Raw genomic sequence first — 15,079 nt, forward strand, 5'->3', positions numbered from 1 at the left:
TGTGTGTGTGTGTGTGTGTGTGTGTGTGTGTGTGTGTGTGTGTGTGTTTGTATGTGTGTGTGTGTAAGGGTAGAGAATGAACACAACAGGAAAGGAAAAAGGAATTGCATTTATGACACGTCTAGTATAGATTTCATTATATATTGGAGTTCTTTATATATTATTCACTTCATCTTTACTAACCATGGTTTAGCAAGGTAGGTATGTTACAATTTCTTTGATGTAATTCCCTTTCCTGGTTTTAAAAAAAATAACAGGGAGCTGGGCATGGTGGCACTTGCCTTTAATCTCAGCATTCTTGAGACAGAGGCAGTCAAATCTCTGAGTTTGAGGCCAGCTTAGTGTACAGAGCAAGTTCCAGGACTGCCAGGGCAATGCAGTGAAATGCTGTCTCAAAAAAAAAAAAAAAAAAAAAAAAAATATATATATATATATATATATATATATATATATATATATATATATATCAAATGAAAGAGCAGGCATCTGCAACATGGTTCATCGGGTAAGACTTTGCCAGGAAGCTTGTAGACCAGAGTTTGGTCTATGGAATCCACCTGGTGGAAAAAGAGAACAAGTTTCCAAAAGTTGTCATCTGACCTCCACATGGATGTCATGTTTGTGCCCAAATCACACACACACACACACACACACACACACACACACCAAATATAGAAACAAGACTGTGAACAATAGGTATTTTGCCTTTCATGCTGATGAAGATTTCCAAGAAGGTAAAGATTCACTCAGGGATTGCGGGGCATGGTGGAGTACCCAGTACTCAGGGAGGCAAAATCAGGCAGATCTCTGTGAGTGCAATGACAGCCTGGTTTACAAAGCAAGTCTAGTGAGTCCAGGTCAGCCAAGGCTACACAAGAAACAAAAAATTAGAAAGAAAGAAAAAAAAAAGATTCACTAAGGGTCCAACCACTGGCAAGCTAAGAATCAATCCAGGACTGGTCTTCAAAGCCCAAACAAGTGTTCTTCCTATCATAGTATTGTTTGGGACTCTTTTTACAAACATATACTTATGTACCTTCCTTTCAAACACTACTCTGATTTATCCTCATTGTGTTGATGCTGCTCCATCGTAAATGAATCCATGTTCTCTACTTGGAAACTTGGTGTTGGAAAAGGTTAAGAAACCCAAAGACAGCCTTTCCAAGCACCTTTTCAACACCACCGTTTTTTTTTTTTTTTTTTTTTTTTTGCTTGTTATTTCTTTTTCTGTTTATTAATTACAATTTATTCACTTTGTATCCCCCCTGTAGCTCTCTCCCCCTCCTCTCCCAATCCTACCTTCCCTCCGCTTCTCCACCCCATGCCTCTCCCCAGTCCACTGATAAGGGAGGTCCTCCTCTTCCCTCTGATCCTAGCCTATCAGGTCTCATCAGGATTGACTGCATTGTCTTCCTCAGTGTCCTGATAAGGCTGCTCCCCCCTCAGGGGGAGATGATCAAAGAGCAGGCCAATCAGTTCCTGTCAGAGACATTCCCTGTTCCCATTACTATAGAACACACTTGGACACTGAGTTGCCATGGGCTACATTTGTGCAGGGGTTCTAGGTTATCTCCAGGAAAGTTCCAGGAAATTTCAGTGTAATTTTGAGTCTGCAGGTAAAAATTTTAGGCTGAATCAATGTGCCAAATTCCCACAGAAATCTTTTCTCTAGTTCTCTCCAACCACTCTGGCTTTTTTCCTGATTGACTCATATCCACCTACAATAGTGGCCCAGAGTCAGACACATCTAATCCCTGACTTAGATGAAACAAAGCCTCCTGGGGATTTGTGCAGCCAGCTGTGGAAGAAGAAAAGGGCTCCTGCACAAGATCTTCTGTCAACTCTCTTTGTCAACTTCTAAGTTCTGCATCTAACGCCAGTGAGCTTTGTATCGTATTCCTTCATGGAGCACTCTACACAGTGGCCATTTTGCTACATCACCTGGGTGAAACAGGAGGGTAAAGAAGTTCCAGGTTAAAATCATGGTTATAAGAATGGCAGGGGAAATCTTATAAAGGAAATCATACCAAGAAGAATATTTATGTTTAGGTAGAAGATAGCAAGCGAAGGAATGACAATAGAAGCAATACTCCTGTGTGCTAATAAAATTTCCATCTACTGTTGAACTGTGAAACCTTGGTAGAGAATTTTGACTAAGATGGCTCATGAATTTTCTCTGGTCTCCAGACATCATGTCTTCCACAGAAAGTGGCTCTGTGTTTTCTATTGTTTACACAGATAGTGTGGAAAAGACTTGCCTCCATTCTTCTGGATGCTGGTTATTTAAGAAATATTTTATATTTCTGTGGTTCCTGATGTTTTACCCTGAATCTCAATTCTTTTTGCCTTCCTTGCATAAAGAAATGCTAAAGGTCTGCATTTAACTGTTGCAAATAGAGTAATGTTTGCAGGGCTACAGATCTTGTAATTGTGTGTCTCTTCCCATCAGAGATTTCTGGGAATAGGGATGAGGTGAGAATAATTGAGATGTTCCTCAAAGTTCGGCCAGGCAAATATATTTCTTGGAAAAGATATGATTTTTACAGAACATTTATCTTGGGGTGATAGTATTTGGGGAATGCTCCAGCTTTTCTTATGTTCAATTTCTTAGTATTATGTATATTTTACCTAAGAATTATTTTGCTTTGCCAAACAGCTCAGTTCAAGAATCCCTTTAACCATGCCAGCACATCTGGAGCCATTAGGAACACAGCCTCTTCTATATCTCCTCACTACTCTGAAGTCACCCTGACAGTATGGATATATGAGCTGTGGCCTTTTATTGAACCCCATTTCTACCACACCAGCATGGCTCAGTCTGAATTGTCCTGTCTATGCTCTGCATCTCAGGTTGGAGTTACAGAAAAATAGTCCAACCTTCCTTTAAGTTTAACAGGAAGACATCCAGTGTATCCTAATACACAGTAAAAGTCACTTAAGAGCCATTTCATTATTTTTCTTTTTTTTCTGGAAAGTTATTAGTGCTGTTGGATTTGCATTGACTCATTTTAATCTTTTCTAACTCTTTGGCTGTTTTCTAGTCTTTTAATGTTTTGTGTAAGAGGCATAAGCTATGTCTTTAGAAAGACTTGTTTCATGTCTCCCACATAGTGGTACTTGCATGTAGTTACAAGACTGATTTATTGAATTCTAGAAATCAGTGCTTATGGGTGATGTTCTTTTAAATCCAAGAGTTCAGAAAATCTTCCAAATAATGGAGTGTTGAGCAAAGAGTATACAATATTGGGATAGATCTCAATGGGGTAGCTGCCCAATATTATCCCCCTGCAGAGGATCATTGACAAGCTTAAAGAGAAAGGGATGGGCCAGCTGACACCATGAATACCTTTTTTTTTTTGAAGTGAAAAGAAATCTTTATTTAAAATGGCATTATGCCATTGTTTTTATCTGGGATGCCACAAAATTGTGAATTGATTTTTTTAATTTTAATTTAATTTTATTTTTAATTACACTTTATTTAGTTTGTATCCCCCCTCTAGTTCCCTCCCTCCTCCCCTCCCAATACTTCCCTTCCTCCCATTTCTCCATGCATGCCCCTCCCCATGTCCACTGGTAGGGGAGGGTTTCTTTTTCTTCCTTCTGATCCTAGTCTGTTAGGTCTCATCAGGAGTGGCTGCATTGTCATCTTCTGTGGCCTGGTAAGGCTGCTTCCCCCTCAGGGGGAGGTGATCAAAGAGCAGGCCAATCAGTTTATGTCAGAGACAGTCCCTGTTCCCAGTACTATGGAACCCACTTGGACACTGAACTGCCATGGGCTACATCTGTGCAGGGTTTCTAAGTTATCTCCACTCATGGTACTTGGATGGAGTATGAGTCTCAGGAAAGACCCCTGTGTTCAAATTTTTGGTTTGGTTGCTCTCCTTGTAGACCTCCTGTCCTCTCCAGATCTTACTATTTCCCATGTCTTTCATAAGATTCCCTGTATTGTGCCCAAAATTTGGCCATAAGTCTCAACATCTGCTTTGATAATCTGCAGGGCAGAGCCTTTCAGAGGCCCTCTGTGGCAGGTTCCTAGGTTGTTTCCTGTTTTTTCCTTCTTCTGATGTCCATCCTCTCCCTTCTTTAATATTACGCTTTTATGAAGAATCAAAGTTCTAAACCGAGATGTCCTAGTGATTAGATAGATAACTAGAGACTCAAGTGGCTGCTCTTATCTGATCAACCTGTTTCTTTCACTGTAAAATAAGAAATCTAGAGAGTCTTTAAATTTTCTCCTGGTTTTGCTAGCCTATGATTTTAACTGTGTTTTAAAACACACTCTTAAGTATTCCACATGAAATTTTGAACAGGTATTATAAGATTGTAAAGCATGCTATTGATAATAATTGTATTCAAGTCATTCAAAGAGGATACTAATAACCCAGCTCTTCATTTTGCATCTGTTTGTGTGTCTTTTTACTCCCTTATCTGAGAAGTTCACATATTAAAATTATTGACTAGGTGTAGGTTCCTGCTTATCTCAATTAAACACATTGCAAAAGTAACTCCAACTCCTAGCAACTCCACATGAAACCAGCAACTAATTTGCCTTAAAATATATTAAAGCATTTTTTCCACCTATCAATACTCATTTGGCTGTTTTCTATGCTAGGAAGCAATCCTCTGTTTCATCTGTATCCAAGAAGTTAGGGCATAATTTAATATCTTGTTCCAAATAAAGTGGTAATGTCCGACTGAGGGAGTAACGGCAATGCTTCTTAATTTCATGTTAGATAAAGCAGAGAAATGGAGAGAAGAAGCACCAGAATTTGATTCCTCCAACACACTTGATCTATGCTCAAAGAAAAGCAGCTGACAAACCATAAAATATTTAGTAAGATAGAAGTAGTCTCCCAAGACAAAAGACAGTGAGAAACAAAAAAGGCCAGCAGACTCATATCTGACAAAGCCACCTAACAGGCTCCTTTTGGCAGGTCGATGCCCAGTTAATTTTCAGTTTGGATGTGTCAGTGCCCAGAATGCCTATTTCTTTCTAGAGCTTTTTTTGGCTTCAAACAGATGTATGGAATGCTTCACTCTGTAGTGTGCTTCATCAAGAAGTATATCCATTAAAAAAAAAAAAAAAACTAGACATTGTGTACCAGAAAAAAGAAATTGCTTTCTATTTAATAATTTAAAGGGTGTGTGCCTAGATTTTCTTTCTATTTGTAACTTGGATTTATTTTAACAAGATATACAGAAGGTCAACTTATGGGCCAACAACCACTTCCATGAAACTGTTTCCATTTATCAAGACTTAATTGGGATTTGATGTCTTTGAGCTCTGCAAGTGTTAACGCTCTGAGTCACATCATGTCTGTAATTACATGATGTCCTGTAGAGTGCTTTTCCTTGGCTTATATCTGTCTCTCTATCTGCTACACCTCATTGTCTCTTACTTGTCCAGTGACCAATCAGTAGTCAACTCAAGTATTCTGTCACTCACTGTGGAATCCATTCCATCACCTAAGGAACTTATGGGATTCTTTCTCTTTAGGCACTAAATATACTATGAAAATAGGTTCATCTTGTTTTCATTCTATTTTGTTGCAGTTACACTATTTAGCTTTCATTTCTCCTATTCACAGTGGGAATGACCAGCTAATTATATACTGAAATAAAAATACACATATATTCTCCCAGCAAATACTGCCACCACTCTTTGGCTAGATAATTTTGGAATATACACTGTGGGGACAGTGTCCTTTGAAATAGTCCTGTGAATGGTCTATTAACACCTGCTATTAATGCTACTGTCATTTGTATTCATACAAAGGTGAGGGATGGGAAAGCTGGTTGTCATAGAAACTGCTGTTAGCTTTGCTTTGTGTTAGAATAGGACTTCCTGTATGGTCTCCTATAGGACTCATCATCTTAAAGAGACAGGTGCACTAATGTTCACTTCTATTAGACCTTGTCGCTTAAAGGTAATCCTCCTTCCAAGCATTGATACTTCAGGGAAATCTCATCCTGACAAAAATGAGATTAGAATGCAGCATGCAAATTCTTCTAGTCTTCTAGTCAGTGTTCACTGCTGTGGTGAAAATGTTTCCAAAGCCCAATGACAAAGGCCTTCTAGCACCACAAGCCATCCTATCTCATTCCATTCTCTTCTTCCATAGCTTCACTCATTCCCCACTCAGCCTTTTTTCTGTGCAAATTATCCACTGCTTTGTGTTTTTACCACCAATCTCCCCAACTTTTCCTTTATCCCATCTATAAAAACCTGAGCGTCACTCAACCCTTTCTCCTTTATAAAGACTTAGCTCAGCTTCTAGTGACTCTTCAACTTCTCCTTGACTCCTGCATAATCAATTACTATATCCCCAGGACATTTCTGATGACCCCCATCTGATTGTGGGTAACATCAGCAACCATCAGCTGATCCAGGGAAGACTGGGGAACAAGTCAATGATCCCTGCATTTTCCTGTTTGGCTGTTCAGGAGTCACACTGGACAAAGGTATTAACTTTTCTGTGGGATCTTAGTTTATTCCCATTTTCTTCTTGAATAACTTGACAGAAAATCAGCTCATAGCTTTTCAAGATCATTCTATTTCTTGAAGCTAGAACATAGTAACTCGTTTCTGTTGTAAGAGTTTTCACAAATAAAGACAAGGTGTGTTTTACAGTGGAAATGCATATACACTAGATTCTAATATTGACATTTCGCTGTACTTGCTTTGTCACATATACTACCTGCTCTTTTCTTGTCACTTGTAGTGTTTTGACTCAATATTTCTTCATATTGTATTATTTGCATTAACTTGTTATGAAACAAGTAGGAGCTAAAAGTCATTAACACATATGTGCATAACAGAAAATGTGAGAAAAATAGAAAGGAGTCTCTGAAAGAGTCTTAATAAATTATTAATAGTACAAGAATCCTTTAATATTCAGATAAAATTCAAAATAACAAAGAACATTTGACTTATGTCAATAAGCGTTCTACTCATAAAAATAGATTTTGGTTATTTGTGTGCAATTGTTATAAAAATTGAATTTCAAAAATGTGATTTTTATTAATAACATGATTAAAATCTGAATTATGTAGAATAAAAAATATACATGACACTCTAGACAGGGCAAACAGAGTAAGTGTTGTATTTTCAATGGTTTCAATTTTAAGATTTATTCTATTGCTTATGTGTGTGAGGACATGTGCATGAATACATGTGTGTGCACTCTATGTTCACTCATGGAGGCTAGAAGAGTGCATTTGGTGACTTGATTTTACACTCTTGACTTATTCATTTTGAGGCAAGGTCTATCTCTGAAGCAGAACTGATGTTTTTGTCCATGAATCTGAAAGCTATCGCATTCCCTAAATCCTCCTGTCTCTCCCTTCTGAGGAGCTGGGGTCACAAGCTGTGGCAGGGACACTTGACTTCTTACTTGTGTACTGGGATCCAACTCCAGTACTGATGATTAAGGAGTAAATTCTCTCAATCAGAGCCATCTCTGCAGCTCTCATCTTACTTTTTAATGTCCTGTTCTTGTATTTAAACATTTGATCATGAATCTATGTGGATAGTCTATCATCTAGTTTATTGATTATCTATAGGAACCCCTGCAGCTGTCTTTCCAGTATCAGATGTATTTAGAGCAGTAATGGCAGATATGGTGATAACACAGACAGCAAAACTAATCCAAGCAAACAGAAGTTGTGGACAAGATACCATATCCTAGGTTCTTATAACCTAGTCTCAAAGCAAGTATATATGGAAAACTTCCATTTGCTATATGGTTTTTCCAGGAATTCACTATAATCTCTATATCTGGATATTGTCTTGTGAGTAATACTGGACTAAATGTTCTCACCTTTCTAGACAATTCCCAACCATAAGGAACAGGAGTGGGATCCTCGAAAGCCAGAAAAATATGCTGGAATATTTCGCTTCCGTTTCTGGCACTTTGGAGAATGGACGGAGGTGGTGATTGATGATTTGCTGCCCACCATCAATGGAGATCTGGTCTTCTCATTCTCCACCTCCATGAATGAGTTTTGGAATGCTCTACTGGAAAAAGCTTATGCAAAGTAAGGAGGGGGTTAACTACTCTCTGGTCATGATACATGAAGAAAAAGAGATTATATTTGTCTTTGAACACTCATTCTCCCTCCATTCAACCCCAGAGTTCAAACTGGGCTGCATCTCTGTAAGTTAATAACATTTCTCTAGCCTTGAGCCTGCCTCTCAGAGTTCATAGATGACAGAGGAATCAACTGCTCTGGTTTCTGTTAATCTTAGGTCTCCTATATAACTTTTCAGGTTGTGAATCTGAAATTCACATGGAATTGCTATCTGCTTTTAACCTTGTCTTTCACCTGCCTGTAGGAAGAAGTTTCTGTATGGACTAGCATTTATCAACGTAGCCTAAGCTTAGAAATATTTAATTGTATCATAATCTCAGAGTATTTCCCACGTCATATGCAGAGAAAAGCCAGCTGGTAAAGGCTGAGCAGGAATTGTTTTAATTCTTGGGAAAATGATGCCAGTGACGTGGATAATTCATCTTCCTGACATAACTCTGCTTCCAGGCTGCTGGGCTGTTATGAGGCTTTGGATGGTTTGACCATCACTGATATCATCATGGACTTCACGGGCACATTGGCTGAGATTGTTGACATGCAGAAAGGCAGATACATGGACCTTGTTGAGGAGAAGTACAAGCTGTTCAGAGAACTGTACAAAACATTCACCAAAGGAGGTCTAATTTGCTGCTCCATTGAGGTTTGTGTTCACCCAAAACAAACATTTTATGTTCATGTCTGGCACAAAGGATAAAAATATTTAGTTGGGAACATTGTAGTAAACCCAAAGATTCACATAAGAGTCAAATAATGAGACTCAGAAAGCTAACATAGTTATGGAGTCCTGGCTTGGAGACTAAGGAACATTGATTTTTTTTTAATCCCTTTGAAAAGTCATTCCACTGAGAGCAAAGGCACCATCAAAGGTGTTGTAAATAACTTTTGGTAAATTATTACTATCGTCTTGGCTCCTGAAGTTATAACTGTTCCCTCAAAAAATAGATTGTCCCTACCACATTTTTTGAATCACATTTCATATTTATGTAGGGCAGTAATTATTTAGAATTTGGATTTTTCTTTTTTTATTAAGTTTTTAATATTAATTACAGTTTATACGCTTTGTATCCCAGCTGTAGCCTTCTCCCTCCTTCCTTCCCAATCCTACCCTCTGTCCCTCATCTCCTCCTATGCCCCTCTCCAAGTCCACGGATAGGGGAGGTCCTCCTCCCCTTCCATTGGAATTTTAAAGTAATTTGTCTGGTTACTTTATTTTCTCTCTTTTGTTTACTTTTGTAATAAACTATATATCAGGATCAGATTTCCATTTACCTGGGGAAGAACTTCATTCAATCATACTGGCATGAACCAACCAAGATAGAAGGGGATCGAGACTGGGGTCTTCTAATTCCTATGTTCTTATGTATCTTTCTTTGCTTTCAGTCACCTAGCCAAGAGGAACAAGAAGTTGAAACAGACTGGGGTCTACTGAAGGGTTACACCTATACCATGACTGATATTCGCAAGTTCCGCCTTGGAGAAAGACTTGTCGAAGTCTTCAGTGCTGAGAAGCTGTACATGGTTCGCCTGAGGAACCCATTGGGAAGACAAGAATGGAGTGGCCCCTGGAGTGAAATGTGAGTGAAAGTTCACTACACCTCCAAAGCTCTGTGATTCTTCCAAACCTAGCCGTCTAGATTGATCATGAGCTATCAACAGGAATATCTCTGAGCTTTAGTCAGGACTGTGGTCTGCAACCCAGCCAGAGATAAAATACACTAGGCCTGGTTCTCATGTATTCTCTTCTTTTGACTTCCTGGCAAGAACACTGACATATTTTTTTTTTTATCCTTTATTTGCTTTTAGTTCCGAAGAGTGGCAGCAACTGACTGTAACAGATCGCAAGAATCTGGGTCTTGTGATGTCTGATGATGGAGAATTTTGGTGAGAAGTCTTTCTGCTACAGGAATTTGTGTCTCTTACTAGAAAGGCAGACCAAGTACCATTTTTCTTTCTTTCCCTGTTCCTTCCATTTAGGATGAGTCTGGAAGATTTTTGCCACAACTTTCATAAACTGAATGTCTGCCGCAATGTGAATAACCCTGTTTTTGGCCGCAAGGAGTTGGAATCAGTGGTGGGATGTTGGACTGTGGATGATGACCCTCTGATGAACCGATCAGGAGGCTGCTATAACAACCGTGATACCTTTCTGCAGAATCCTCAGGTTAAAATCAATTACTGTTCTTTGCCTCCAAGCTATTGAATCAGTAAGAATCAGATCTCACTTTAGTCCTCTCCAGAGTATTCATTCAGTATCAGGTCTTTGAATCTATTGCATAATAGTCATCAACTATTATCCCCAGGGATTGACTCAGATGATTGTAAGACCCAGAAAACAAGGTATCTTTGCAGAGACTTACCTTGGTAACATGTTCAAATCTGAGTCAGTTTCTCCAGCTGCCTCTCTCCTGTTCTGAATGTTAAAGCTTGTAACTCCTGCTTTCTGATGATGGTCTCTCATAGTAGAGAGAATATCTGTCTCACATAGAGAGCATGGTCTCACATAGCAGAGAGAGATGTTGTTTCAGTTCTTCCTAATTTGCCTTTACTGCTCAATTGTTCACTTGAAACACACATTATATTTTTAATCCTTTTTATATAGGTTACATTTCTGAAACCCATCATTTTGCTTTTTCTCTTTGAGAATGAGGTCATTTCCCCCTCCTCAGGATTTACATCACTGCCCCATCAGTTTTTCCTTCACTCTATTTACCACCACAATCCTATTATAGGTGACATTATAGGTGGCCTGGCCAGGAACATTCCAAGAAAACAACAAGACTCTCACAAGCATCTGCACCCTGAATTTATAGTAGCCTGCATGAAGATGTGCTAAAGCATAGCAGACATAACTATGGTTGGGTTGTTTCCTCACTGTCCAAGGACATATCTATCTCTATCCCTACAGGTCTCATTGGCCAGGCATTTTGGAGAACACTAAGGCTAGGAAAATTGGCTTACTTAACTCATAAGCTTCTTCATATTTTTCATCTTAGTTGTCCCTAAATAACGTTCATTATTGTTACCCCTCCTCTACTTCACTTCCACTTACAAACTCTAGAAATGTTTCAGGTACCACACCACTGTACCAAACTTGGTGAATTGCTTTTCTGTATGTGTATACACCAGTTTGACATGTAGGGCCCTTGCCTTGATTGCACACATGTCATAGCTGTGTGGCAAAGTCTTATTGAGTCAAATAAGAATGCTTTCTGTTTTTGTGAATTCTGGAATATTTCTGTATCTAGCTTTAAACACGAAGTTATAATAAAAAGAAGAAAATAATAACTTATCAGGAACATATATATTAAAACTTACCGACTTTGACACCAAAGCCCTAAAAATGGAGTTTTCAGTCTATGCTGGATGCCATAATGAGAAGTAATTATAATGATCTTTACTTAGATGTGAATTAATTTCCTGTTATGTCATTTTCTGGTCAATAGTAAAGCCCAGAAATTAACTGGAGACTCTGCTTCCCATTATAGAATTTGATTTCCCCAAATTTAGGCTAGATTATCTTAAGTGGGAGTGCTAATTCATCTTTTTGATGGCCTCTTACCATCAGTACATCTTCACCGTGCCTGAGGACGGCCATAAGGTTATCATGTCACTGCAACAAAAGGACCTCCGTACTTACCGCCGAATGGGAAGACCTGACAATTACATCATTGGTTTTGAGCTCTTCAAGGTGAGAACAGCATTCAGAGCAGAAAGAGTAAGAGCATTCAACCTAAGTTAGGAGGTTTTAGAGTTAGGCCAATTATGAAGGGCTAAAGAAGACTGTAGAAGTGGGATCTTCTAATAGAAAAGCTCTGATGTTAATAGAATGGAATGCTTCCACTTCTTGGCTTCTAGGTGGAGATGAATCGTAGGTTCCGCCTCCACCACCTGTATATTCAGGAACGTGCTGGGACTTCCACCTATATTGACACCCGTACTGTGTTTCTGAGCAAGTATCTGAAGAAGGGCAACTATGTGCTTGTTCCAACCATGTTCCAGCACGGCCGCACCAGCGAATTTCTACTGAGGATCTTCTCTGAAGTGCCTGTTCAGCTCAGGTTCAGTTTTATTGTGATGCTCTTCCAGCCCCTTGTTCTCTTCTTTTATTCTGATCCTAAACCTTTTACCCATATTCCTCTATGCCTATCCTCAATGAGACAATATGCTCAACTAGGATCTCACTAACTGAAATGAAAGTGTTAAAATATTTCTCAGAGTGGAGCTAAGGAAAATTCTCTAATGGAGATCTGAGATTTAGAATTCTGATCTGGCATTTAAGGGGAAGGGGCTTCTCTTTTAAGCTCTGCCCCTTGTATTTTATCTTCTGTTCTCTGATTGGTTATATCTTCTCCTTGAGTTTCTGGCATTCTTCATTGCTCCTAAACCTAGTTCTTAGTGCCAGATGGCCTAAACTATGCTTTACTCCAGCTGTACCCACACTGTTCTTTAAGTGTCAGTCCTATAAACCAGAAAAAAAGAAGCCACTCCCATAAAAATATAAGTCACAACTTACATGTTTCAACAATGAAGTCAATTTAGGCAGGTCCATTTCATCATGAGATGATGCATTTTTTTAATGTTCTAGGGAACTGACATTGGACATGCCCAAGATGTCTTGCTGGAATCTGGCACGTGGCTACCCAAAGGTGGTTACACAGATCACTGTTCACAGTGCTGAGGGCCTGGAGAAGAAGTATGCCAATGAAAGTAAGAACTACATCGGTGTCCAGGAAAGCAAACTTCTGTTTTGGTTACTGAATATATGGCTGGAACACATTATCAGCAATTCCTATCTCCATTGGTGTTTTCAGTCCAGAGATTTTAACTCTGGTAGAGAATGGAATGGAACTTTGTGGGGGAACTGTCTACAAAGTGATCACTTTTCTTTTCTATTATATATGGAAAAGGAAAGGAAAGGAAAGGAAAGGAAAGGAAAGGAAAGGAAAGGAAAGGAAAGGAAAGGAAAGGAAAGGAAAGGGAAGGGAAGGAAAGGAAAGGAAAGGAAAGGAAAGGAAAGGAAAGGAAAGGAAAGGAAAGGAAAAAGAAAGGAAAAAGGAAAGGAAAAGAAAGGAAAGGAAAAAGGAAAGGAAAAAGGAAAGGAAAGAGAAAACACACTCAGTTCTGCATCATTTTGGTGTTCCAGATAAGTAAAAATGTCCAGAATGGACTTTGTGAAATTATAGCTTCTTTCATCTCCATGAAGGAAAATTTAATCACTGTGTTACAAACAGAAACAAAACAAACAAAGAAAAAATAAAAGCAGAACCAAATGTTTCTTTGTTCCAGCTGTAAATCCATATCTGGTCATCAAATGTGGGAAGGAAGAAGTCCGTTCCCCTGTCCAGAAGAATACTGTGCATGCCGTTTTTGACACGCAGGCCATTTTCTACAGAAGGACCACTGACATTCCTATTATCATCCAGGTAAGACTGAACAAGGGAACTTGGGGGGGGGGGCAGTAGGTTCTCTACCACATATCAGATTCTCCCAACTATCTCATATTTTTAGGATGCAGAGCAAAGGCTATCTATTATTTATTTGGTTTGTACTCAGAATACTTCTCATTAAGCAAAACACTGGCTTCATTATTCATCTGTGACTTAAAGTTCTTGGCTTTATTTCCAGAAGACCATATGCTTTTGACTACACTTGTGGGCACATGTACTATAAAGTCCCATGAAAGGAAGTATTTTTTAGTTCTGTTAACCCCTATTCTGCTAGGTTTGTATGGATAACCTTAGTCTGGCAGTATTTCTGGCTTAATACTTCTGCTTAGCTGCTTTTATTTAACAAACCCACGAATGCTTGATCTACTTTAATTTATTTTGTTCTGAACATTATCATCTTAATCAAAGAAAAAAATAAACAAGTTTCTTGATGTACATTCTAGATGTCACTAGTTCCATCAGTATCCAAGTTTGTTATTGATCTTCACTTTCTTAATTTGTGTCTTTAGGTGTGGAACAGCAGAAAATTCTGCGATCAGTTCCTGGGGCAGGTTACTCTGGATGCTGACCCCAGTGACTGCCGTGATCTGAAATCTCTGTACCTGCGTAAAAAGGGTGGTCCCACTGCCAAAGTGAAGCAAGGCCACATCAGCTTCAAAGTTATCTCCAGCGATGATCTCACTGAGCTCTAAGCATTCAATATAAGAGCATCATGACAGTTTTCATCTTTTTTTTTGGTCAGGCACCAGGTCTTCACTTCAGATTCACAATTATTCAAACTCCACACTTATTCATGTTCCTCCTTTCTGATATTTCCCATACCTCCTGACCCAAGTAGTATCAGTAGCTATATAACCTATATACCTCTAGCAGCTGGACAGGGGAGGTGACAGTCCCATCTGGAGATCATACACATGTTTGCTGAAAAAAGATCCTTAGGGCTTCCAGAGGTGAGATTCAATGGGACAATAACAAAAATCTGAACATCCTATGTGTGTCTTTGCTGTTTCCACCTGCCCAGCATATTTTCCCTGTAGGGCATGTTGAAGAAGAGGGAGAGGTGATCAAGGCCAAGCTGGTCTAGCCTGACATCCAGCTCCTGATTGACACTACAGATTTACGAGCAACACTTCACCAGTAGCCAGAGCTGACTTTAACAGTCTCAGCCCTTACCTCTATCACCACCACCACCTCCAGAAAATGTGGTCCTGCCTAACTCAAGTCACTTCCCCTCAGTGTTTTGCCTTCATGTTGCAGAAGCTTCCTAGGTGCTAAATCAAGAGCTGGAGTTCAATGAAGCTGAGACAGTCATAAGAGCTTGAGCTTCAGCAATGTGGAAGCCAGCTGTGTGCCATGAGAGGGAAAAAATAGAAGAAGCTGCAGGGTGAGACAAAGCCTTAGTCCCTCACCCATCCACACACACCTACACTCACACACACACGTAAGTGCACACGAACTACCATTCAGACAGTCAGTGGGCAAGAGTAAGGACTGGTGATGTTATCACATACACCAAAAAGATAAAAGAATCTATTCAGAGA

At 39.3% G+C, this 15,079-nt stretch overlaps 1 protein-coding gene across 1 annotated transcript in view; it reads left to right on the forward strand.

Moving 5' to 3' along the window:
• Positions 1–14,230, forward strand: part of Capn6 (calpain 6) — a 16,761-nt gene extending 2,531 nt beyond the window's left edge. The window contains exons 2-12 of the mRNA XM_055604980.1: positions 6,331–6,462; positions 7,829–8,037; positions 8,539–8,731; positions 9,472–9,665; positions 9,895–9,972; positions 10,066–10,252; positions 11,657–11,779; positions 11,947–12,149; positions 12,677–12,798; positions 13,378–13,514; positions 14,048–14,230. Of these exons, the coding sequence (XP_055460955.1) occupies positions 6,331–6,462; positions 7,829–8,037; positions 8,539–8,731; positions 9,472–9,665; positions 9,895–9,972; positions 10,066–10,252; positions 11,657–11,779; positions 11,947–12,149; positions 12,677–12,798; positions 13,378–13,514; positions 14,048–14,230 (1,761 nt within the window). The remainder of the gene's footprint in view (positions 1–6,330; positions 6,463–7,828; positions 8,038–8,538; positions 8,732–9,471; positions 9,666–9,894; positions 9,973–10,065; positions 10,253–11,656; positions 11,780–11,946; positions 12,150–12,676; positions 12,799–13,377; positions 13,515–14,047) is intronic.
• The last annotated feature ends 849 nt before the right edge of the window (positions 14,231–15,079 follow it).

The sequence above is a fragment of the Psammomys obesus genome, unplaced genomic scaffold, assembly GCF_907164565.1.
Source record: "Psammomys obesus unplaced genomic scaffold, mPsaObe1.curated_primary_1811, whole genome shotgun sequence".
In the NCBI taxonomy this organism is placed as follows: Eukaryota; Metazoa; Chordata; class Mammalia; order Rodentia; family Muridae; genus Psammomys; species Psammomys obesus.